Raw genomic sequence first — 20,414 nt, forward strand, 5'->3', positions numbered from 1 at the left:
GAGGAGGCTGTGCATTGGTGACATTTATGAAAGAACCATAACACCTAGTACAATAGTAAACACATTGGATGAAAGAGGACAGCCATGGCTACGTTTTGAGGGTAAAATCATACCTGTAGAGCAAACGCTGTGGACACAGCAGCAGTTTTAAAAAAGATTTTAAGATTAATTTTTTTGCTCCTCTCACTCTAGCAGTTGAGCTGTCTCACTCTAGCCCCAACATTCCGTCCCATACACACCCATTATAAACTCTGAAACGGGTGAAAAAACATCATGAAACTTAAACTGGAACTGAAGAAAAAGTATAATAGATATTGAAAAGATAAATACAAGTTGAATAGTTGAATGTCTTGTCTTCGTTTTAAAGTTTGAATGGTGGCTCTATGTCAATGTATGTGGAAGTAGTAAGAGTTTAAAAATGAGTAAGTTGAATGAGGATTTGAAGGGTCTCCCCATTGAAATACATTATAAATTTTTGTTGAATAAAGTTGAATAAAATTAAAAATATAAATGTTAAAAATATGAAAAATAGAAGCAGTGTTGTCCAAAAGAATAGGAATCTAACGGTGTTTGAATGGTTTTTCTAAGTTGAACGGTTTTGAAGGAGTAGGCTTTGAAAAAACGTACGGAAAAATAAAATATAATAATAATAATAATAATAATAAAGATTCGAATAACAATACTGTGAATGCTTTTCAAGCATTCACACTAATAAATAAAATAGAATAAAGATTAGAAGAACAATACTGTGAATGCTTTTCAAGCATTCACACTAATAATAAAGATTAGAAGAACAATACTGTGAATGCTTTTCAAGCATTCACACTAACTAGAAAGTGCATTTTCTGAAGAAACTGCAGTGTGAATGCTTGAATCTGAATGTATGCACTGAAATGAATTAATTGCTGAATTTTGAGTTAAAAATATTGAATGAGATAAAAAAAAAACAAAAAAAAAAAAACGAATTTAACCTGAAAACAAAGGTGCTGAACTGCTAAAAGCTGAAGGTTACACAGAAGAAGGAGTTGGAAAAAAACTGAAAATGTTTTAAATGTAAATTAGAAAACCCTAAGAAATGAGAAAAGAACATTTAGAGTCAGAAAACATCTGAATGAATATCAAAAGGTCATATTCTTTGAATCACTGAATGACTCAAATGTGATCCCTCCACTTTGATCCACACAGTTTAAAAAGTTTAAATGCCTGAGCTTTGAAAGACACGGTGTTGGAAAGAGAACAATAATGGCGACAATTTGAGGGTAAAATGATGGCTGTAACACTGTGGACACAGCAGCAGTTGAAAGAGAAGTGCTTAAGATGAATCTTGGCACAGTGGCAGGCAGAGCTCGTTAAGCAGGCAGGTGTGAGCCTGGTTGCTATAGTGACTGCACCCAATGGCTCCATACACACGTACACAGACATGCACCTCACTTTTGCTGCTTAAAATGAACAGAAAAGTCAGGCCCAAACAAATTCTTCCCAAATGAAAAGTACATGTCGTATTGACAAAATTCTTTCACCGTGAGCGACAGCCATGTCTAGTCTACCTAATTCTCAGTTTTCATGCCTGTGGAGTTTATTATATGGACGTGGTGACAGTGTAAAGACACCATGCTCTTCTGATTTTCAAACGAACCTTCTGAGCCATTTTAACATTAGAGTCTATGGAAGAGTTGGAGGGAGGAGGCTGTGCATTGGTGACATTTATGAAAGAACCATAACACCTAGTACAATAGTAAACACATTGGATGAAAGAGGACAGCCATGGCTACGTTTTGAGGGTAAAATCATACCTGTAGAGCAAACGCTGTGGACACAGCAGCAGTTTTAAAAAAGATTTTAAGATTAATTTTTTTGCTCCTCTCACTCTAGCAGTTGAGCTGTCTCACTCTAGCCCCAACATTCCGTCCCATACACACCCATTATAAACTCTGAAACGGGTGAAAAAACATCATGAAACTTAAACTGGAACTGAAGAAAAAGTATAATAGATATTGAAAAGATAAATACAAGTTGAATAGTTGAATGTCTTGTCTTCGTTTTAAAGTTTGAATGGTGGCTCTATGTCAATGTATGTGGAAGTAGTAAGAGTTTAAAAATGAGTAAGTTGAATGAGGATTTGAAGGGTCTCCCCATTGAAATACATTATAAATTTTTGTTGAATAAAGTTGAATAAAATTAAAAATATAAATGTTAAAAATATGAAAAATAGAAGCAGTGTTGTCCAAAAGAATAGGAATCTAACGATGTTTGAATGGTTTTTCTAAGTTGAACGGTTTTGAAGGAGTAGGCTTTCAAAAAACGTACGGAAAAATAATAAAATATAACTAGAAAAATTTGCATTTCCTGCGAAAATGCTGTGTGGATGCCTTAACGCTGAAGATGTCTGCTGAAAAAAGCTGAAAAAGTTGAAAAAACAAAACAAAAAACATTGCCTTGAGCAGGATTCGAACCTGGCCCTTCTGGTCTAAAGGCGGCAATTCACCTCACTGCACCAAACTCATTCACACAAAGAAGAGGTGGAGAGAGTGACAATTGTGGTGAAATTAGCAGAAGCTGCTTAGAATTGTGCTGATAAGAGGTGAAAAAGCTAAACATTTGGCAGAAAAGAGGTGAATCAGAAGAATTTCTGCTGAAAAGAGGCAAAGAAGCAAAAAGATGAGCTGAAAAGAGGTGTAGAAGCAGAAGTACTTGCTGAAGATGGCTGTATGTGTAATGACACACTGGAGAGCAGTGACACACAAGAAAGCAGAGCGCATGCAAGCAGGGAACATGTGTAGCAACTGTCACAGGTAGGATTCAAACCTCTGCCACCGGGTCTCACGGCAGATGCCCTACCCTCTGAGCCAAATGAGTTCTGGTCACAAGCAAAGATATGATGAGAGGGACAATGTGCACTGTGGAGCAGAAGCTCAAATTAGCAGAAAAGAGGTGAAGAGGAAGAACTTTGTTGTGAAATGAGGTAAAGAAACTGAAATTTGTGCTTAAAACAAGTGAAAAAGCTGAACTCTGAAATCCTGCTAAAACAGCAGAAGAGGCTGATATTTTTCAGCTACTCATTGAGCCAAACTGGTTCTCACGTAACTGAAAAAAGGTGGAAAAGCTTACAATTCTAATGAAAACAGCAGAAGAGGCTGAGATTTGTGCTGATAAGAGGTGAAAATGCTGAACCAATCAGAGGTACTGCTTCTGTCTGCTTCATCAGGCTGTGTACTTGTATGTATTTCTGCCATAGACTGTTAACAAGAATGTGAGGTCCATATTAGAAAAGCTGCTAAAATCATAAAACTTTGCAGAATTGTAATAAATTATCAATATGAATTACCGGTCTGTGATAGTGTATAAATTTGTACTCAAAAACTAGGTGGGATAGAAGCATAATTCTTGCACTGGGTGAATCAGCGGACTTTGGTGTACTTTGACTACGATTTACATAGCTCTTTGTATCTCCGTCGCGGAGACATGACGAGAGAAGAAATGGCTTAATTTTCGGAGTTTGAAAAATGAGAGGAGGACAGATTTCCACCCCTCAAACATGTTTTTGCAGAAACACTGTAATTTCGCTTAAATAGTATGAAATAGCAGTAATACTATGATTTGGCAGAAATACTACTTTTTAGCACAAATACTATTGTACAGAATGGTGTACGTCAGTTTAATGCTGGGTGGTGCTGCAATAGTAACTATCCTCGGTCAGAAGGAGAGGCTGACATCCAGGGATTAGATTACCACAGGTGGAGTTTATTGGCGGTCAGATGGATGGTACAGGGAGGCATGGCATACAGTAGGAGGATGTGGAGAGGTGATATGGTGTGGTTTCTATGATTAAGAACACTGGCAACAAATTCCTCCACTACAAATCAGTCTGATACCACTTCTTACAGGGTTCACGTTTACTAAGGCACTACCCAAAAGGCGCCACAAGAGGGCACTCCAACACAAGAGATGACCTATTTACACTGTAAACACCCCCTACTTAGCCACTACATACTACAGTGATATTACAGTATACAAATTCACACAAATACTATGATTTGGCAGAAATACTATGACTTAGTAGTAATACTATAACATAACAGTTCAATGTTCTTGCACAAATACCACAATATGGCAGAAATACTATGTTTTAGCATAAATACTGTGATTTGGTATAAATACTACAATTTGGCACACATACTATATTCCGCAGATACACTATAACATAACAGATATTCTACGACTTAGTAGTAATACTATAACATAACAGAATTATTAATTGGGCACAAATACCACAATTTGGCAAAAATACTATATTTGGGTACAAATACTATGATTTGGCAATAATACTGCATTTTAACACAACTACTGAGATTTGATTGAAATACTATGATTTTGAAGAAATACTATTACTCCATACAAATACGATGCTTTGGGACAAATACTATGTTTGGGTTCCAATACTATGATGTGCAGCAAATACTATGATTTGGCACAAGTACTATGATTTAGTACAAATACTATGATTTGGCAGAAATACTATGCCTTAGTAGTAATACTATAACATAAGAGATATACTATGGTTTTGCAGACAAACCAAGTTTTCTGCACAAATACCATGATTTGGAACAAATGCTATGATTTAGCAGAAATACTAAGATTGGGTACAAATACTATGATTTGGCAATAATACTGCGTTTTAACAACAACTACTGAGATTTGATTGAAATACTATGACTCCATACAAATACGATGCTTTGGCACAAATACTATGATTTGGCAGAAATACTATGACTTAGTAGTAATACTATAACATAACAGATTTCCTAAAAAAAACTATGAAATTGCAGTAATTCTATGACTTGGCAGAGATACTACGTTTTAGTACAAATACTATAACAACGCAGAAATACTATGACTTAGTAGTAATACTATAACATAACAGTTCAATGTTCTTGCACAAATGCCACAATATGGCAGAAATACTATGTTTTAGCACAAATACTGTGATTTGGTATAAATACTACGATTTGGCACAAATACTATATTCCGCAGATACACTATAACATAACAGATATTCTACAACTTAGTAGTAATACTATAACATAACAGAATTATTAATTGGGCACAAATACCACAATTTGGCAAAAATACTATGATTTGGCACAAATACTATGATTGGGTACAAATACTATGATTTGGCAATAATACTGCATTTTAACACAACTACTGAGATTTGATTGAAATACTATGATTTTGAAGAAATACTATTACTCCATACAAATACGATGCTTTGGGACAAATACTATGTTTTGGTTCCAATACTATGATGTGCAACAAATACTATGATTTGGCACAAGTACTATGATTTAGTACAAATACTATGATTTGGCAGAAATACTATGCCTTAGTAGTAATACTATAACATAAGGGATATACTATGGTTTTTCAGACATACTATGTTTTTGCACAAATACCATGATTTGGCACAAATGCTATGATTTAGCAGAAATACTATGAATGGGTACAAATACTATGATTTTGCAATAATACTGCATTTTAACAACAACTACTGAGATTTGATTGAAATACTATGATTTAGAAGAAGTACTATGACTCCATACAAATACGATGCTTTGGCACAAATACTATGATTTGGCACAAGTACTATCATTTAGTACAAATAATGTGATTGGGCAGAAGTACTATGTTTCAGTACAAATACTATGATTTGGCAGGAATACTCTGATTTAGCAGAAATACTATGTTTTAACATAAATACTATCTTTTGGCAGAAATTCCTGCTAAAAAGGACTATTTCTGCTTTTTAGCAGAAATACTGTAATTTGGCATAAATACTATAATTTGGTATAAATACTGTGATTTGGCACATATAATATATTCAGCACATATACTATAACATAACAGAAATATTATGATTTGGCCCCAAAACCATGATTTTGCACAAATACCATGATTTGGCAAATATACTATGATTTTTCAAAAAATACTATGATTTAGCAGAAGTACTAAGATGTAGTAGAAGTACTTTGCTTTAGCAGAAATACTATGATTGAGGAGTAATACCTAAACATAGGAGAAATATTGATACACAGACACACATACACAGACAGTAAAGGGAACAGGAGCTGTTGAGAGTCTGGGCTTGGTATATGTAGGTCAGTTAAATTAGCTGCACCTGCTGTAGTCAGCCCTTACACACGCAGACACAGAGAGAGGTGTGAGTTTTCTTCAGTGTATTTCTGACATTCAGGATTCCCCTCGAACAAATGGCCATAATTTCCTAACCGTAGAGGCTAGAACGGTCATTCAGACATTGTTTTGTTCAGAAGAGATGGGGGAATCTTCAGGTCTTCATAATTCAGAGATAAAATATAAATTATTAAAGATATATGACTTGTAATACTCTGTAACTGAGTAGAGGCGAAGCAAAAACTGCCTTGACTTGCTCTCAAACAACCTTTGGTAACTCTAAATCTATATGGAGCATCAAAATCATTCTTTCACCGTAAGAAACAGCAGGCTTTGGTGAACAGTCATGGAAATTTTCAGGGCTCTGTGGAAATCCATCAAAAAGATATGATGAGAGAAAAAAGTGACTCATTTCCAGAATTTGAAATCTGATGAAATCTGAGCAAGGGACAAATTTCCTACCCTCAAACAAGTCTAACTCATCTCAGAACGGTAATAGGTGAGAAAATAATTCTTGAATTGTGAGCATCAGGAGTGTCTGAAGATATACCGGGACAAGCCTCATGTCTTAACTTCGCTTCGTTAAGGAGATATGACAATTTGAAAATGCCTCTCATTAGAGAAATCCAGCGGTGATTTTGAACAAACTCTCCATTGAGTTTATATGGAGAGTTTTCTGACTTTGTGTTACTCTGAGGAGATTTGCAAAATAACTATGAGTCCCACAACAATGATAGGGACATTTTCTGAAAGCCAGCAAAAATACCTACGTTTTGGTGTATAATCTGTGGGGCTTGAGTGGAAATTGAGCGAGTAGCAAGACGTTGTTTGGACATGAAGAGAAAATTCAAACAGTTTCACTGTCCCCTCTGAGTTAATTGCATAGCAACCATAGCAACGCATGTATTTTCTGAAAAATCACAATTTTGCAACTGAAGACTTAAAGAGAGATAAGATGAAAACAGTAGAAGATCTGAAAAAGCTGAATCATACAGGAATAGCCCAATCATTTGAGAACGTTTTAAAGTTTGAATGGAGTTTCTAGGTGAAAGTATGAGGCAGTAGTTAAGTTTCAAAGACAAGAAAGTTTTAGCAGAATTGTGGAAGTTTCCCATTCATTTCAATGGGACAAATTAAAGGAAAAAAGTGTAATATTTTAAAAAGTATAATAGTAATAAACACCAAAAGTCATAGCCGGCATAAGCAGAAAGAGCAGAACAGTTTAGAGTTTGAACGGTGAAAATAGCACAAAAATTGTGGAAGTAGATCCACGGCGAAAAGTGTACGGAAACACCCGGAATAATAAAGAATAAAGAGAAACAGGAACTCAATAGTGTGGATGCCTATTAAGGCATCCACACAACTAGAAAGTGCATTTTCTGAAGAAACTGCAGTGTGAATGCTTGAATCTGAATGTATGCACTGAAATGAATTAATTGCTGAATTTTGAGTTAAAAATATTGAATGAGATAAAAAAAAAAAAAAAAACCCGAATTTAACCTGAAAATAAAAGTCCTGAACTGCTAAAAGCTGAAGGTTACACAGAAGAGGAAGTTGGAAAAAAGCTGAAAATGTTTTAATTGTAAATTAGAAAAACCTAAGAAATGAGAAAAGAACATTTAGAGTCAGAAAACATCTGAATGAATATTAAAAGGTCATATTCTTTGAATCACTGAATGACTCAAATGTGATCCCTCCACTTTGATCCACACAGTTTAAAAAGTTTAAATGCCTGAGCTTTGAAAGATACGGTGTTGGAAAGAGAACAATAATGGCGACAATTTGAGGGTAAAATGATGGCTGTAACACTGTGGACACAGCCGCAGTTGAAAGAGAAGTGCTTAAGATGAATCTTGGTACAGTGGCAGGCAGAGCTCGTTAAGCAGGCAGGTGTGAGCCTGGTTGCTATAGTGACCGCACCCAATGGCTCCATACACACGTACACAGACATGCGCCTCACTTTTGCTGCTTAAAATGAACAGAAAAGTCAGGCCGAAACAAATCGTTCCCAAATGAAAAGTAAAAGTCGTATTGACAAAATTCTTTCACCGTGAGCGACAGCAGCTTCTAGTCTACTGAATTCTCAGTTTTCATGCCTGTGGAGTTTATTATATGGACGTGGTGACAGTGGAAAGACACCATGCTCTTCTGATTTTCAAACCAACCTTCTGAGCCGTTTTAACATTAGAGTCTATGGAAGAGTTGGAGGGAGGAGGCTGTCCATTGGTGACATTTATGAAAGAACCATAACACCTAGTACAATAGTAAACACATTGGATGAAAGAGGACAGCCATGGCTACGTTTTGAGGGTAAAATCATACCTGTAGAGCAAACGCTGTGGACACAGCAGCAGTTTTAAAAAAGATTTTAAGATTATTTTTTTTGCTCCTCTCACTCTAGCAGTTGAGCTGCCTCACTCTAGCCCCAACATTCCGTCCCATACACACCCATTATAAACTCTGAAACGGGTGAAAAAACATCATGAAACTTAAACTGGAACTGAAGAAAAAGTATAATAGATATTGAAAAGATAAATACAAGTTGAATAGTTGAATGTCTTGTCTTCGTTTTAAAGTTTGAATGGTGGCTCTATGTCAATGTATGTGGAAGTAGATACAGTTTAAGGAGGAGGAAGTTGAATGAGAATTTGAAGGGTCTCCCCATTGAAATACATTATAAATTTTTGTTGAAAAAAGTTGAATAAAATTAAAAATATAAATGTTAAAAATGAGAAAAAATAGAAGCAATGTTGTCCAAAAGAATAGGAATCTAACGGTGTTTGAATGGTTTTTCTAAGTTGAACGGTTTTGAAGGAGTAGGCTTTCAAAAAACGTACGGAATAGATAATAATAATAATAAAATATAATAATAAAGATTACAACAACAATACTGTGAATGCTTTTCAAGCATTCACACTAACTAGAAAGTGCATTTTCTGAAGAAACTGCAGTGTGAATGCTTGAATCTGAATGTATGGACTGAAATGAATTAATTGCTGAATTTTGAGTTAAAAATATTGAATGAGATAAAAAAAACAAAAACCCGAATTTAACCTGAAAACAAAAGTGCTGAACTGCTAAAAGCTGAAGGTTACACAGAAGAAGAAGTTGGAAAAAAGCTGAAAATGTTTTAATTGTAAATTAGAAAAACCTAAGAAATGAGAAAAGAACATTTAGAGTCAGAAAACATCTGAAAGAATATTAAAAGGTCATATTCTTTGAATCACTGAATGACTAAAATGTGATCCCTCCACTTGGACCCACACAGTTTAAAAAGTTTACATCTCTGAGCTTTGAAAGACAAGATGTTGGAAAAAGAACAACGATGGCGACGTTTTGAGGGTAAAATGATGGCTTTAACACTGTGGACACAGCAGCAGTTGAAAGAGAAGTGTTTAAGATGAATCTTGGCAGAGTGAGAGAGAGAGCTCGTTAAGCAGGCAGGTGTGAGCCTGGTTGCTATAGTGACTGCACCCAAGGGCTCCATACACACGTACACAGACATGCACCTCACTTTTGCTGCTTAAAATGAACAGAAAAGTCAGGCCGAAACAAATCGCTCCCAAATGAAAAGTAAAAGTCGTATTGACGAAATTCTTTCACCGTGAGCGACAGCAATGTCTAGTCTACCTAATTCTCAGTTTTCATGTCTGTGGAGTTTATTATATGGACGTGGTGACAGTGTAAAGACACCATGCTCTTCTGATTTTCAAACGAACCTTCTGAGCCATTTTAACATTAGAGTCTATGGAAGAGTTGGAAGGAGGAGGCTGTGCATTGGTGACATTTATGAAAGAACCATAACACCTAGGACAATAGTAAACACATTGGATGAAAGAGGACAGCCATGGCTACGTTTTGAGGGTAAAATCATACCTGTAGAGCAAACGCTGCGGACACAGCAGCAGTTTTAAAAAAGATTTTAAGATTAATTTTTTTGCTCCTCTCACTCTAGCAGTTGAGCTGCCTCACTCTAGCCCCAACATTCCGTCCCATACACACCCATTATAAACTCTGAAACGGGTGAAAAAACATCATGAAACTTAAACTGGAACTGAAGAAAAAGTATAATAGATATTGAAAAGATAAATACAAGTTGAATAGTTGAATGTCTTGTCTTCGTTTTAAAGTTTGAATGGTGGCTCTATGTCAATGTATGTGGAAGTAGTAAGAGTTTTAAAATGAGTAAGTTGAATGAGGATTTGAAGGGTCTCCCCATTGAAATACATTATAAATTTTTGTTGAATAAAGTTGAATAAAATTAAAAATATAAATGTTAAAAATATGAAAAATAGAAGCAGTGTTGTCCAAAAGAATAGGAATCTAACGGTGTTTGAATGGTTTTTCTAAGTTGAACGGTTTTGAAGGAGTAGGATTACAAAAAACGTACGGAATACAGAATAAAATATAATAATAATAATAAAGATTAGAAGAACAATACTGTGAATGCTTTTCAAGCATTCACACTAATAATAATAAAGATTAGAAGAACAATACTGTGAATGCTTTTCAAGCATTCACACTAATAATAAAGATTACAACAACAATACTGTGAATGCTTTTCAAGCATTCACACTAATTAGAAGCAAAGGTGACTGACTATGTCTGCTGGATTCCTGTGTCTCGTTTTTTTACCCAGCCTGGAAACCAAAATGACACACTGCCTGGAAGGAAGACCACAAGCCACAGAGTGTTAATGGTCACAACAGCTTCACGCCACAAACATTGATGTAAATTTATAACAGCCGATCTCAGCTGTCTTATCAAGTGGTCATGTAGCATTCATTAAAGCTGGAAGATGAAATATGGCCTTTTCCCCTTCCTTGATTTACCAGCTGCAGTCCATATTTATTCATTCATGCTGTTTAAATTTTGATTTTTGTTATTGTGAAATACAGACTCTCTATCTTTAGATCTCGGTAAATGTACTATTGTCATAAATAAACTTGCTGTTTTTCTAGTTAGGACTTCTCTACAGTTAGAAGAGACAGTAAAAACCACTTTAATGACTGTTTGCATGGAGAAAGGAGATCATTCCTGAGCTAAAGACATACAGGAGACAGTTCAGCTACAATCAGGAAGGTAAAGAGGCATTAGCTGAGAATAATGACTGGAAAAGATTATAATATATAAGATTATATGAGGTTGCTAAAGCAGGAGACTCCACATGTTTGATTTTCTCCTTCTCTCATTTCTTCATGCAACACCAAAGGGATTCGTATTTCCTCCAGGGATCAAACCAGGGATCTTTCACTTCTATATAAACCACTACAGTATAAAGATGGAAAGCACAAGCAAAACTGCCAACCTGGCTCAAATGTGCTTATTAACGTATCTTATGCTCTCTGATTACCCCATTTTATCTCGTGTGTTTAATGTACCAAAGCTCCTGTTGTCTTGAGAAGCTCTCAAAAATTATATTGCATTTAACAGCGACATACAACCCTATTCAGGTACAACACTATCATGAAGAGTGAGATGATTCGCCTTGTAGAGGCAGCAATATTTAACAGAAATAACAATATATAAAGTTTTGGTTACAGCAGCAGTGAGCAGTAATGTGGGCTACGTAAACAATAGATTCCAGGGTTAAAATAAAACTTATTGCTTTATTTAAAAACTATAGCTGCAATTCTAACATTTGACTCTGGGCTTTATTTACCTGAAGGTCCTTTTGTGCTTTTCATTGGTGAACTCACTGCATGCGCTTTCACATGATTCGTGTGTAGGTGGTAGAAGCAGTTTTTGGCGTGTGAGCCTCGACTTATGCCGACCGGTAAACGTCATAATTTGCAAAGTATAGTTTTCTGGGGTGTGTCAGACGTTTTCGTGACCAACCCGAATTTGTGCTACAGAGGTAGAAACAATCTCCCAAAATTATCATGGCTGGACCTTCTCCTGTTTGATGCTATGCAGTTCTGTCTCGCAGTCTTAAAAAGTGCATGTAGTACTTTGTAAGACTGCAAACAGTCATTCAAGGGATGGAAAAAAAACAAACCAAAAAAAACTACTGTACACTGTATTTTGCAACACCATGAATTATAGGATTTTACATCATCATCTGTATTTAACCTCATATTGCACAGCCTTAGTAAAAACAGAAAAACAATAAAAACAGAAACCAAAAACAGACAAAATGAGACTGAAATATGACACAACTCTGTGTCCATTTTTGGAGATGTCTCCCTATTCAGCCTATATGCCCCTGTGCGGTCCAAAAAAAATCCAAGAGCATGTAGCTCAGCTGTGCATCAAATGCTGATTGGTTGACAATTTGGCCAGAACTGATGGCAGAGTTCACCAGGAACAAGAGTAGCAGAAAGAAACCCCATCAAATATCACATGAAAAGAGTATCCCACAGACCTTTTACACCAGAAACTTTGAGTTCTGCCTCCACCTGGCAACAGGCACTCTGTGCAGATAGACGAGCTGTCTGCTCCCTACGGCCTGCCAACAGAGAGCCACATTAAGCCCAGCAGGGCCCTCATCCTCTGCCACGGTCAGCAGGCACCCGAAGACACTGCAGTAACAGCATACCTAGCAGCTGTAGCTTCATATTTAACAGACAGATGTGGATCAAATGAAAGAAAAAGCATGCTCCTCAGAACAAAACAAACGAATCTTTTGATCGTTCACAAGTACAAAGTGCCACCATTATCATTTGTAGGCCAACCTCTGTGATGTAGCTGCACTCACACATGTACAGTAGTGTGTCATCAGCACACACATAAATTGAACTCTAGAGGAACTACAACTGTCTGCTAGACCAGCAGGGAGTCATTACAAATTCCTGATGATATTTTTTACACAAACAGTTCTCCAGCAGGCGCGATACAATACTCCACTTTTCAAATGCCCCAAAGAAAGAAAATCAAACGCTTCTCCTGGAGGAGAGCATTGCTCTCATCTGCTATCTCAGACTGCTTTGCTATGATTTGAGCAACCCGACTCAGAAACTCTTCTCAAGCATCTCAACAGCTGATTCATAGTGGGTTTTGTTTGAGGTTTATGTGACTCCATCCCCACGGGGAGCTGGGGATTGCACAGGTTGGTTGCCATGGATGTAAGACAAACCTGCGCGAGATGAAAAAAGATCTCCCCTGAAGCGCCGCTCAGCAGGCTGCATATTTGTGCGTTGTGTGGACCAAGCGCAGGAAAACCTCACAACGCTGAATGAAAACATGCAGTCCTGGGAGACTCGCTGACAGACCGGCAGCTGGAAGAGGGGGGGAGGAAAAAAAAGCGGAGAACTCAAAGGCCGTCAACTCCATCTTTATTGTTTTTTTCCTCCACTTCCTAGTTGCTCAGCAAACTTTTTTTTTGCTGTGAAATTACCTGACAGGCAGCAGTCAGGTTTGTTTAAGAATTAAAATGTTGTGAAAAAATTGTCTTCAGAAATGTAATGAACCATTCCTGCAGGATGAATTCTGCTTTGACGCACTGCTCACAATTAACAGCTCAAGAGCTCGTTTTCATTGTCTTAAACCACCAATTGTTTTCTTTTCCCCTCACAAAAGATGCCCTTGAAGATTTTTTTAAAGAATAAAAATACACCAGAGTTCACCAGGGGAAAAAAACAAAAATTTAAATAGCATTTTATGGGTGCCTTTTATTTCTCGGTGTCTCCTAAGTGTTTATCCAGCTACATTCCTCTAATTTCCTCATCCCCCTCTCCCTTCAGCAGCATCATATAAAGATGCCTAATTGAAGGCTTTGCACAGAACAAATGACCACATTAGCCGACCCAGTTTTAACTCGTGCTTCTTCCTGTCTGTGGTTGTAATGCATTAGACACTCTGCATGTTCTTTGTTGTCTCTCAAATTACAGTGCAGGCTGCCAATCATTTGGAGACTCCGTCTACCAGGGTTGTTTTTGCTCCACACCCCCACCCCCGGCTCTGGAAGATAAAGCTTGCCTGTCCATTTTTTTCTTTTTTTTATTATATACTATAAACATGAAGCAGAACAGCACCACAGGAAGTATTGAGAGTAGTTTTTTCCCCAAAGATGCTATATAAGGTTGCTGGCTCTTTGCTTTACTCCCATTATAACCTAAAGACAGTTGAAAGAAGTCCCACACTCACACAAGACGAATGAGAAATAATTCGTTCATATTAATTCAGCATCACTGAACATTCCCCAGATAGGAGCTACGGATTAAATGCTTGACTTGGGATTCTTTTATGTCTGCACATGAACTGCAAAACAGTTCTGTTTCCACTCTGTTAAGATCTTAAAAACCTGCCAGACATTTCTGTCCCTCCGTGCTTCCCATACATATCGTGCCACAGTGAGTCTTCTCAGTGTGACAAAGGCTCTTAAAGCATGTACGCCAAATAGAACAATGCCACGTGGGTGGCTCTGGTGTGTGTGTGTGTGTGTGTGTGTGTGTGTGTGTGTGTGTGTGTGTGTGTGTGTGTGTGTGTGTGTGTGTGTGTGTAAACAGACACTTAAGGCTGTGAGCCAAAAAGTCTGTGTCTACATTTGAGCAAATATCAGCTCTGATTAGCACAGGTTCACCTCAACAACAAGACAAACAACATTCAACAGGTGTTCAGAGAAGAAGTTAGGTTACAATGAACTAAACGTCTCTTTTTTTAATCATTTGCACTTTATTGCTTGTTATGTTATCTTTCATATTTATGAGATATTATTTTCTAAGTAAACAGTAACTTTTAGAGAGTGATGTTTTGATAGGAGCAGTGTTTTTAGGTTTTTGTTTTGAACATACTTCAGATCCACAGACTGTACATAAAACACAGACATAACTTCCTCGGTATCGCCCACCAGTCTGTAGACCTATTAATTATTAATTATTATATTGTTAATGTGGATGCTAAATTTAGTATTTAAAAACAATGCACGATAAGAGTGAAGTGTTGGTTTCATTCATAAATTATCATAATAACGTTGGTTCAGGATCAATACTGCAACTGACCAATGGAGTTGTCTTAGCATTTAGTTAGCATTAGCCAAACTTTGGCTAATGCTATTAAAAACAAGAGCACTCAGAGAGCACAGCTTCCCCAAAGGGTGTGATCTAGACCTGAGTTTCCCATAAGTTCAACAAACTGTTATTTGTATCTACCATCACACAAAATTTTAACATGATATCTTACAAACTCTGGACACTACACAGCTAACAAACACACAAACAAACTGAATCAAATACATACTCCCTGCCTTCGGAGCAAGAACCATCACCACTAAACCAGCAGGAGTGATGTAACAGACTTTTATATAAACGCAGGCAATGTTCTTTTCTTTTTTTCCCCACATTGGAAAGCTATGAAATCACTGCAATGTGATTGGTCAGTTGGAATGTTGATCCTAGCATTATTATGACGATGCAGGAACAACACCAAATCAGCTTAACTCTTCACCCCTTACTAGGAGTAACCCTTGAAGCTCTTTTCTCTACAACAGAATGATGACAGAGATGAAACGTTACCTACCGATCAGTTAAAGCTGCCATGCCCCTAATAATTCAGACTTTTAGTGTTCATATCTTTCTAGAATACAACAAAATAATCCTTTGTCTGTCTATATATGTATGTTTGCCCATGAGCTCCTTCCGCACCATTGGGGCCCTTTTCCAGGAAGGGCAAACTCTTCAACAATGTCTCAGATTTTAAAAACAAACTCTGACTTCATTGACTGTTAGATCGGCCACTCTGATCTTCCTGCTCCAGAAAGGCTAATCAGAGTTAGTTCAATCAACTCTGATCTAAGTGCACGCAGAAACGAAGCCACCATCATTGGAGCGCCGATACCAGGATTCACCATGGCAACTGGTAAATAAAGAGCAGAGCCTCCATTTTAATTCAGTGTACCGAGGAATATGGACGCGTGTTTATTGACCGTGATATTTACCTTAAAGAAAGAGGAATGACGAAAAAAGTCCTTTTAATTAGCTTGGTGCACTTCATCAAACAAAGTTAAATAAAAAGCATATTTTTATAATGTCTGCTGACATCGTTTGCCCATCAAGAATCTTCATTAGATGAAGAATTTTACATTTGATTTTTAAATCTAATTATTCAGCTGTAAACAAAGCGTAAGTGACAGAAACTGAAACAGATGTGATATCAGTTACCCAGATAGCAACAGACTGTGGGGGCGGAGCCACCCTTAAATAAAAGCTGTTTTTGCTCAAGTTTATGACCCTTTTGTTTTTTCAATAATTATTCAGTAAAGGTTTAATGTACTAATGGGCTGTAACAACCTCTTTATTTTATTTTATTTATTTTATAGAGGATTGCATTATTTCTGACATTATTACTGGACAGAAATGCTTAATAAGACTAAGAAAAAACGTTTTAATGGTTTCCAGTGTATGCATTTATAACCTGATCTAATATCAGGCTTCACTATCAGACACTGGCTCTCTTACAGTCATGGCAGAGATGTTTTACTGAGTTACTGGTAGCCTAACAGTAAGCATATGTAATGAGTGTGTTATACTTACTAAAAATATTCACAGCAGCTTTCCAAGTATGTTATGAAGGTCAACTTGCAGTAAAGGAAAACATGTTGTAAGAAATATAGTAACAGAGCAGTCTACATCTATACTTTAAATGAGAAGATCATGTCAGGATAAAGTGAGCTGCTATGAATGATGATGGGATGAGCTCGCACAGTCACCAGAGTGAAAATGGATCCAGGCCTGATCTGATCTGAATCCATGATCCTTATCAGTTTTGTATTCCTCTTGCCGTGCAACCAGACTCCAACAAAGGGATGGTTCAATGATCCGTTATAGGGCCAACGATAGCTACTTTCAGGCAGATCTAGTTCTGGGTTGACCCAGTGAGGCTGACTTAGGTGATTTCAGTGGAAAATATGTTGAATTTTGTTAATAATTTGATAACTCAGTCTGAATCTGTGAGTACATGTCAACAGGAAATGTAATCGCCTGACTTGCTTTTAGTATTTATGCACCTATAACACCTTATAAATGCACCTTATCATTTTAATTTAATTGACTGGTACTTATATAGCAATTTTCTACTCACTCTCAGTCTATTTATGTCTAAGCACTTTTATCTAAAATTCGTACGCACACACTCACACTCAGATGGATGCATCAGGGCCACTTGGGCTTCAGTATCTTGCCCAAGGATGCTTCAACATATGGAAGGAGGAGCCGGGAATTAGTTGTTAGAGGACCCGCTCTACCTCCCCCTCCACCAATTTCACAAGAATATCTAATATGTAATATCTATATCTGCAAAAGTTGGATTTGCCTAGCAACCACCTAACACATCTAATACACCGTTGTTGTTGTTGTTGTTTCCTTTTCTCTGTTATTAAGCATACCTGCCAATCGCCCAAAAAATACTGCAGCATGGACATGTACTAATGTTTGAAATGGGCACATCATTAATAGAAAGAAAGAAAGAAATCACTCTCCTTAAAGCTGTCACAAAGAGCGAAGTTAACAATTTGTTCCAGACTATAAGCATATTTTTTTCTCCTCTAGAGTTTGACTTGCTGGTATTGACTCGGTTTTACATCCTGCGTCAAGTGGCCACTCAAGGAACTGCAGTTTTTGGCGGGAAATAAACAGATTTGTCAGATGTCAGAGATTCAGAAACGTTCATTTTAAATGATGTTTACTAAGAAGAAACATTGATGGGAACCATTTCTTTTCATTTAATTTTATGAACTTTAGTTTTCAAAGCTATATATGATAATCAGAATATTAAGAATGAAAGAAACAACTTCATCTGTTGGCAGCCCTGATTTAGTCTGAAATATAAAAACAAATAAAGAACCCAAACAGCTCATCAGCTTTGCATAATGGTGTAATATGTGAAATACTCAGTAATATGCAGCTGTGACTCTTAATATTCTGAACGTCTGTTGCCACTTGTATTATTCAGCCTGGATGCTGGCTGCAGTCGCCACTGTTTGTTGACTGATGCAAGCTGATGTTGACAGGGATCTCTGTTTAGTTTGGCACAAGCTCACTCTGGCTGCCTTTCCACAGACCAAACTATGAGAGTGCTGCTTATTTTCAAGCAGCTACTGGTTACCACAGCTGACCCCGGAGTCCAGAGGCTTTAAGGAGACCTCTGGAAGAATACACAGATTGACATTTAAGCAGGAGTCTAAATGCAATTTTTGTTTTGTCATAAAAAGAGCAATAGCTTGATCCTGCTAAATATGTCTGTGTGATTCATGTCTAATGTGATCCCTCTGTGCCACAGGGCTCCGATGTCCTTTATTACACTGAAGATGGACACAATGGTTCATTTTTAGTTTGATCCCAGGTTCCTGCAGCTAAAACTCCTAACTAGATTACCAAATGTACAACACATTGATGAGACTGTTATTAAAAACTCCATAACTGAGTGAAACTTTAACATTTTAGTGCCACGGGGAGTATAAAGCAGCTGCTACAATCCTTACACTTTCCCAGTGTCAGCAGTTTTAACTGTTTCAGATGTGTCATCCTTCATAAACTTCTGAAGAAAGGCTACAGTGTGTACTTTCTTTCAACTTTTCAGCCTTGAAAAAGACACAAGAAACATCTGATGACAAAAACAGGGCAATGCCCCTGCAAACCGCGACTGAAACACTGTGATCATGCAAGTCACTCCTATAAATCTCTGGAGCGTCGGGGGAGGATAACAGCACGCCTTTTTTTTTTTTTTTAAACTGAGAGACATCATTAAACTGAAGTGGCTTAATTGTATGTCTGAAATTGTACATTTAAGTCATAAGCTCTAAATTTGTTGCACACCCATTCAGCCATTGTATGTCGGCTATCAGCCGGAGTGAAGGGAGAAAAAGGAGAGCGTGCAGAGCGAGGCAAGTTGCTACCTGTAAGTCATTGTTGAGTGAAAGGATGGAGAGGAATGAAAAACAACACAGCGATGGAAGGATACATCAGTTCCTTTAAGATGCGTTTATGATGAGACAACTACCAAGGCCAGCACTCCGAATTCGAGATTATGCAACAGTCTTGATTTATTCCCAGGCACACACACCTGACAGATATTCACCCCTACACACGGCCTCTCTAGGCTCTAACAGAAACAACCGGCATATCTAATCTGAAGATCGCATGGTAGCTGTAAGGAGGACAGAAACTCTCTGTCTGCTCTGATGTGGAGTCTTACTGCACGCAAACTGACTCACCCCCTGTTTTGACAGCACCCTCACAAACCTTAACTCCTTTAAGTATACTTCAGCTTGAAAACATGAGAAAACATCTACGCACATGTTATAACGATAAACATTTGAGCTCAGCGCGTGCTTACGAGCACGACGACTGAACACAAAGAAAGAAGTACCCACCTTGAAAAGCGGCCACGTTGCGCGCTATGAGAAACTTCAGGCTGGAGCTGGACGTCTGGAGAAGGTTCTGGATGTCTCTCCGGGCTGCCACCTGGTACCTCTCCTCCATCTTTTTGGTGCAACATGTGGAGTTCTTGGAAACACACACCTGAAGGTCTGAACCTAAGATTCATCAACACTACATGTTAGTGAAGCTTGAAGCTTTACGGATTAAAACATGATAAAGCTAAAACGCACAGAGGGGAAGTTGAAATCTTTTGCCATCTTGCTTTCAGATTTAAGGGATTTGACAGCCCACGCTACTATTAACACATGGTCACAGACGTAAGACATAAATTACAGGAATTGCAGCCATTTTTTATTTCCAGAGGCTCAACTTTAATTAGACAAACAAGCACGATTTTAAATATAAGGACTGTTTTTAGTACTTGATGAAAATCCTTTGCGGTCACTGTCTGCCTAAAGTCTAGAACTCGTGGACATGTAAGGCCTTTACTGCAGCCACCTTCAGTTGCTGCTTGTTTGTGAGTCTTTCTACCTTCAAATTTGTGTTCATTAACTCAAAAGCATGTTGCATCAGGTTCAGATCAGGTGACTGACTTGCCAATTTAAGAATATCCCATTTATCCTTCCCTTTTCTTTAGCTTGAGAAACTCCTAGGCTGTTTTTGCTGTTTGCTTTGGGTCATTGTCCATTTGTACTGCAAAGTGCTGTTTGATCGGTTTCGCAGTATTTATCTGAATCTGAGCTGAGAGTAAAGCCCTGTACACTTCATTCATCTTGCTGCTTCTATCAGCACTCACATCATCAATATCACTAGTGGCTGTTCCACTGACAGCTGTACACGCCTATGCCATAACACTGCCACCATGACGTTTGACAGATAATGTGTTATGTTTTAGATCGTGAGCCGTTCCTC

General features: G+C 37.5%; 1 protein-coding gene across 1 annotated transcript in view; it reads right to left on the bottom strand.

The window, feature by feature from the left end:
* gpc5a (glypican 5a) overlaps positions 1-20,414 on the bottom strand; it is a 186,241-nt gene that overhangs the window by 162,216 nt on the left and 3,611 nt on the right. The window contains exon 2 of the mRNA XM_076883675.1: positions 19,496-19,657. Within this exon, the coding sequence (XP_076739790.1) occupies positions 19,496-19,657 (162 nt within the window). The remainder of the gene's footprint in view (positions 1-19,495; positions 19,658-20,414) is intronic.

Source organism: Maylandia zebra, linkage group LG1, assembly GCF_041146795.1.
Source record: "Maylandia zebra isolate NMK-2024a linkage group LG1, Mzebra_GT3a, whole genome shotgun sequence".
Taxonomy (NCBI): domain Eukaryota; kingdom Metazoa; phylum Chordata; class Actinopteri; order Cichliformes; family Cichlidae; genus Maylandia; species Maylandia zebra.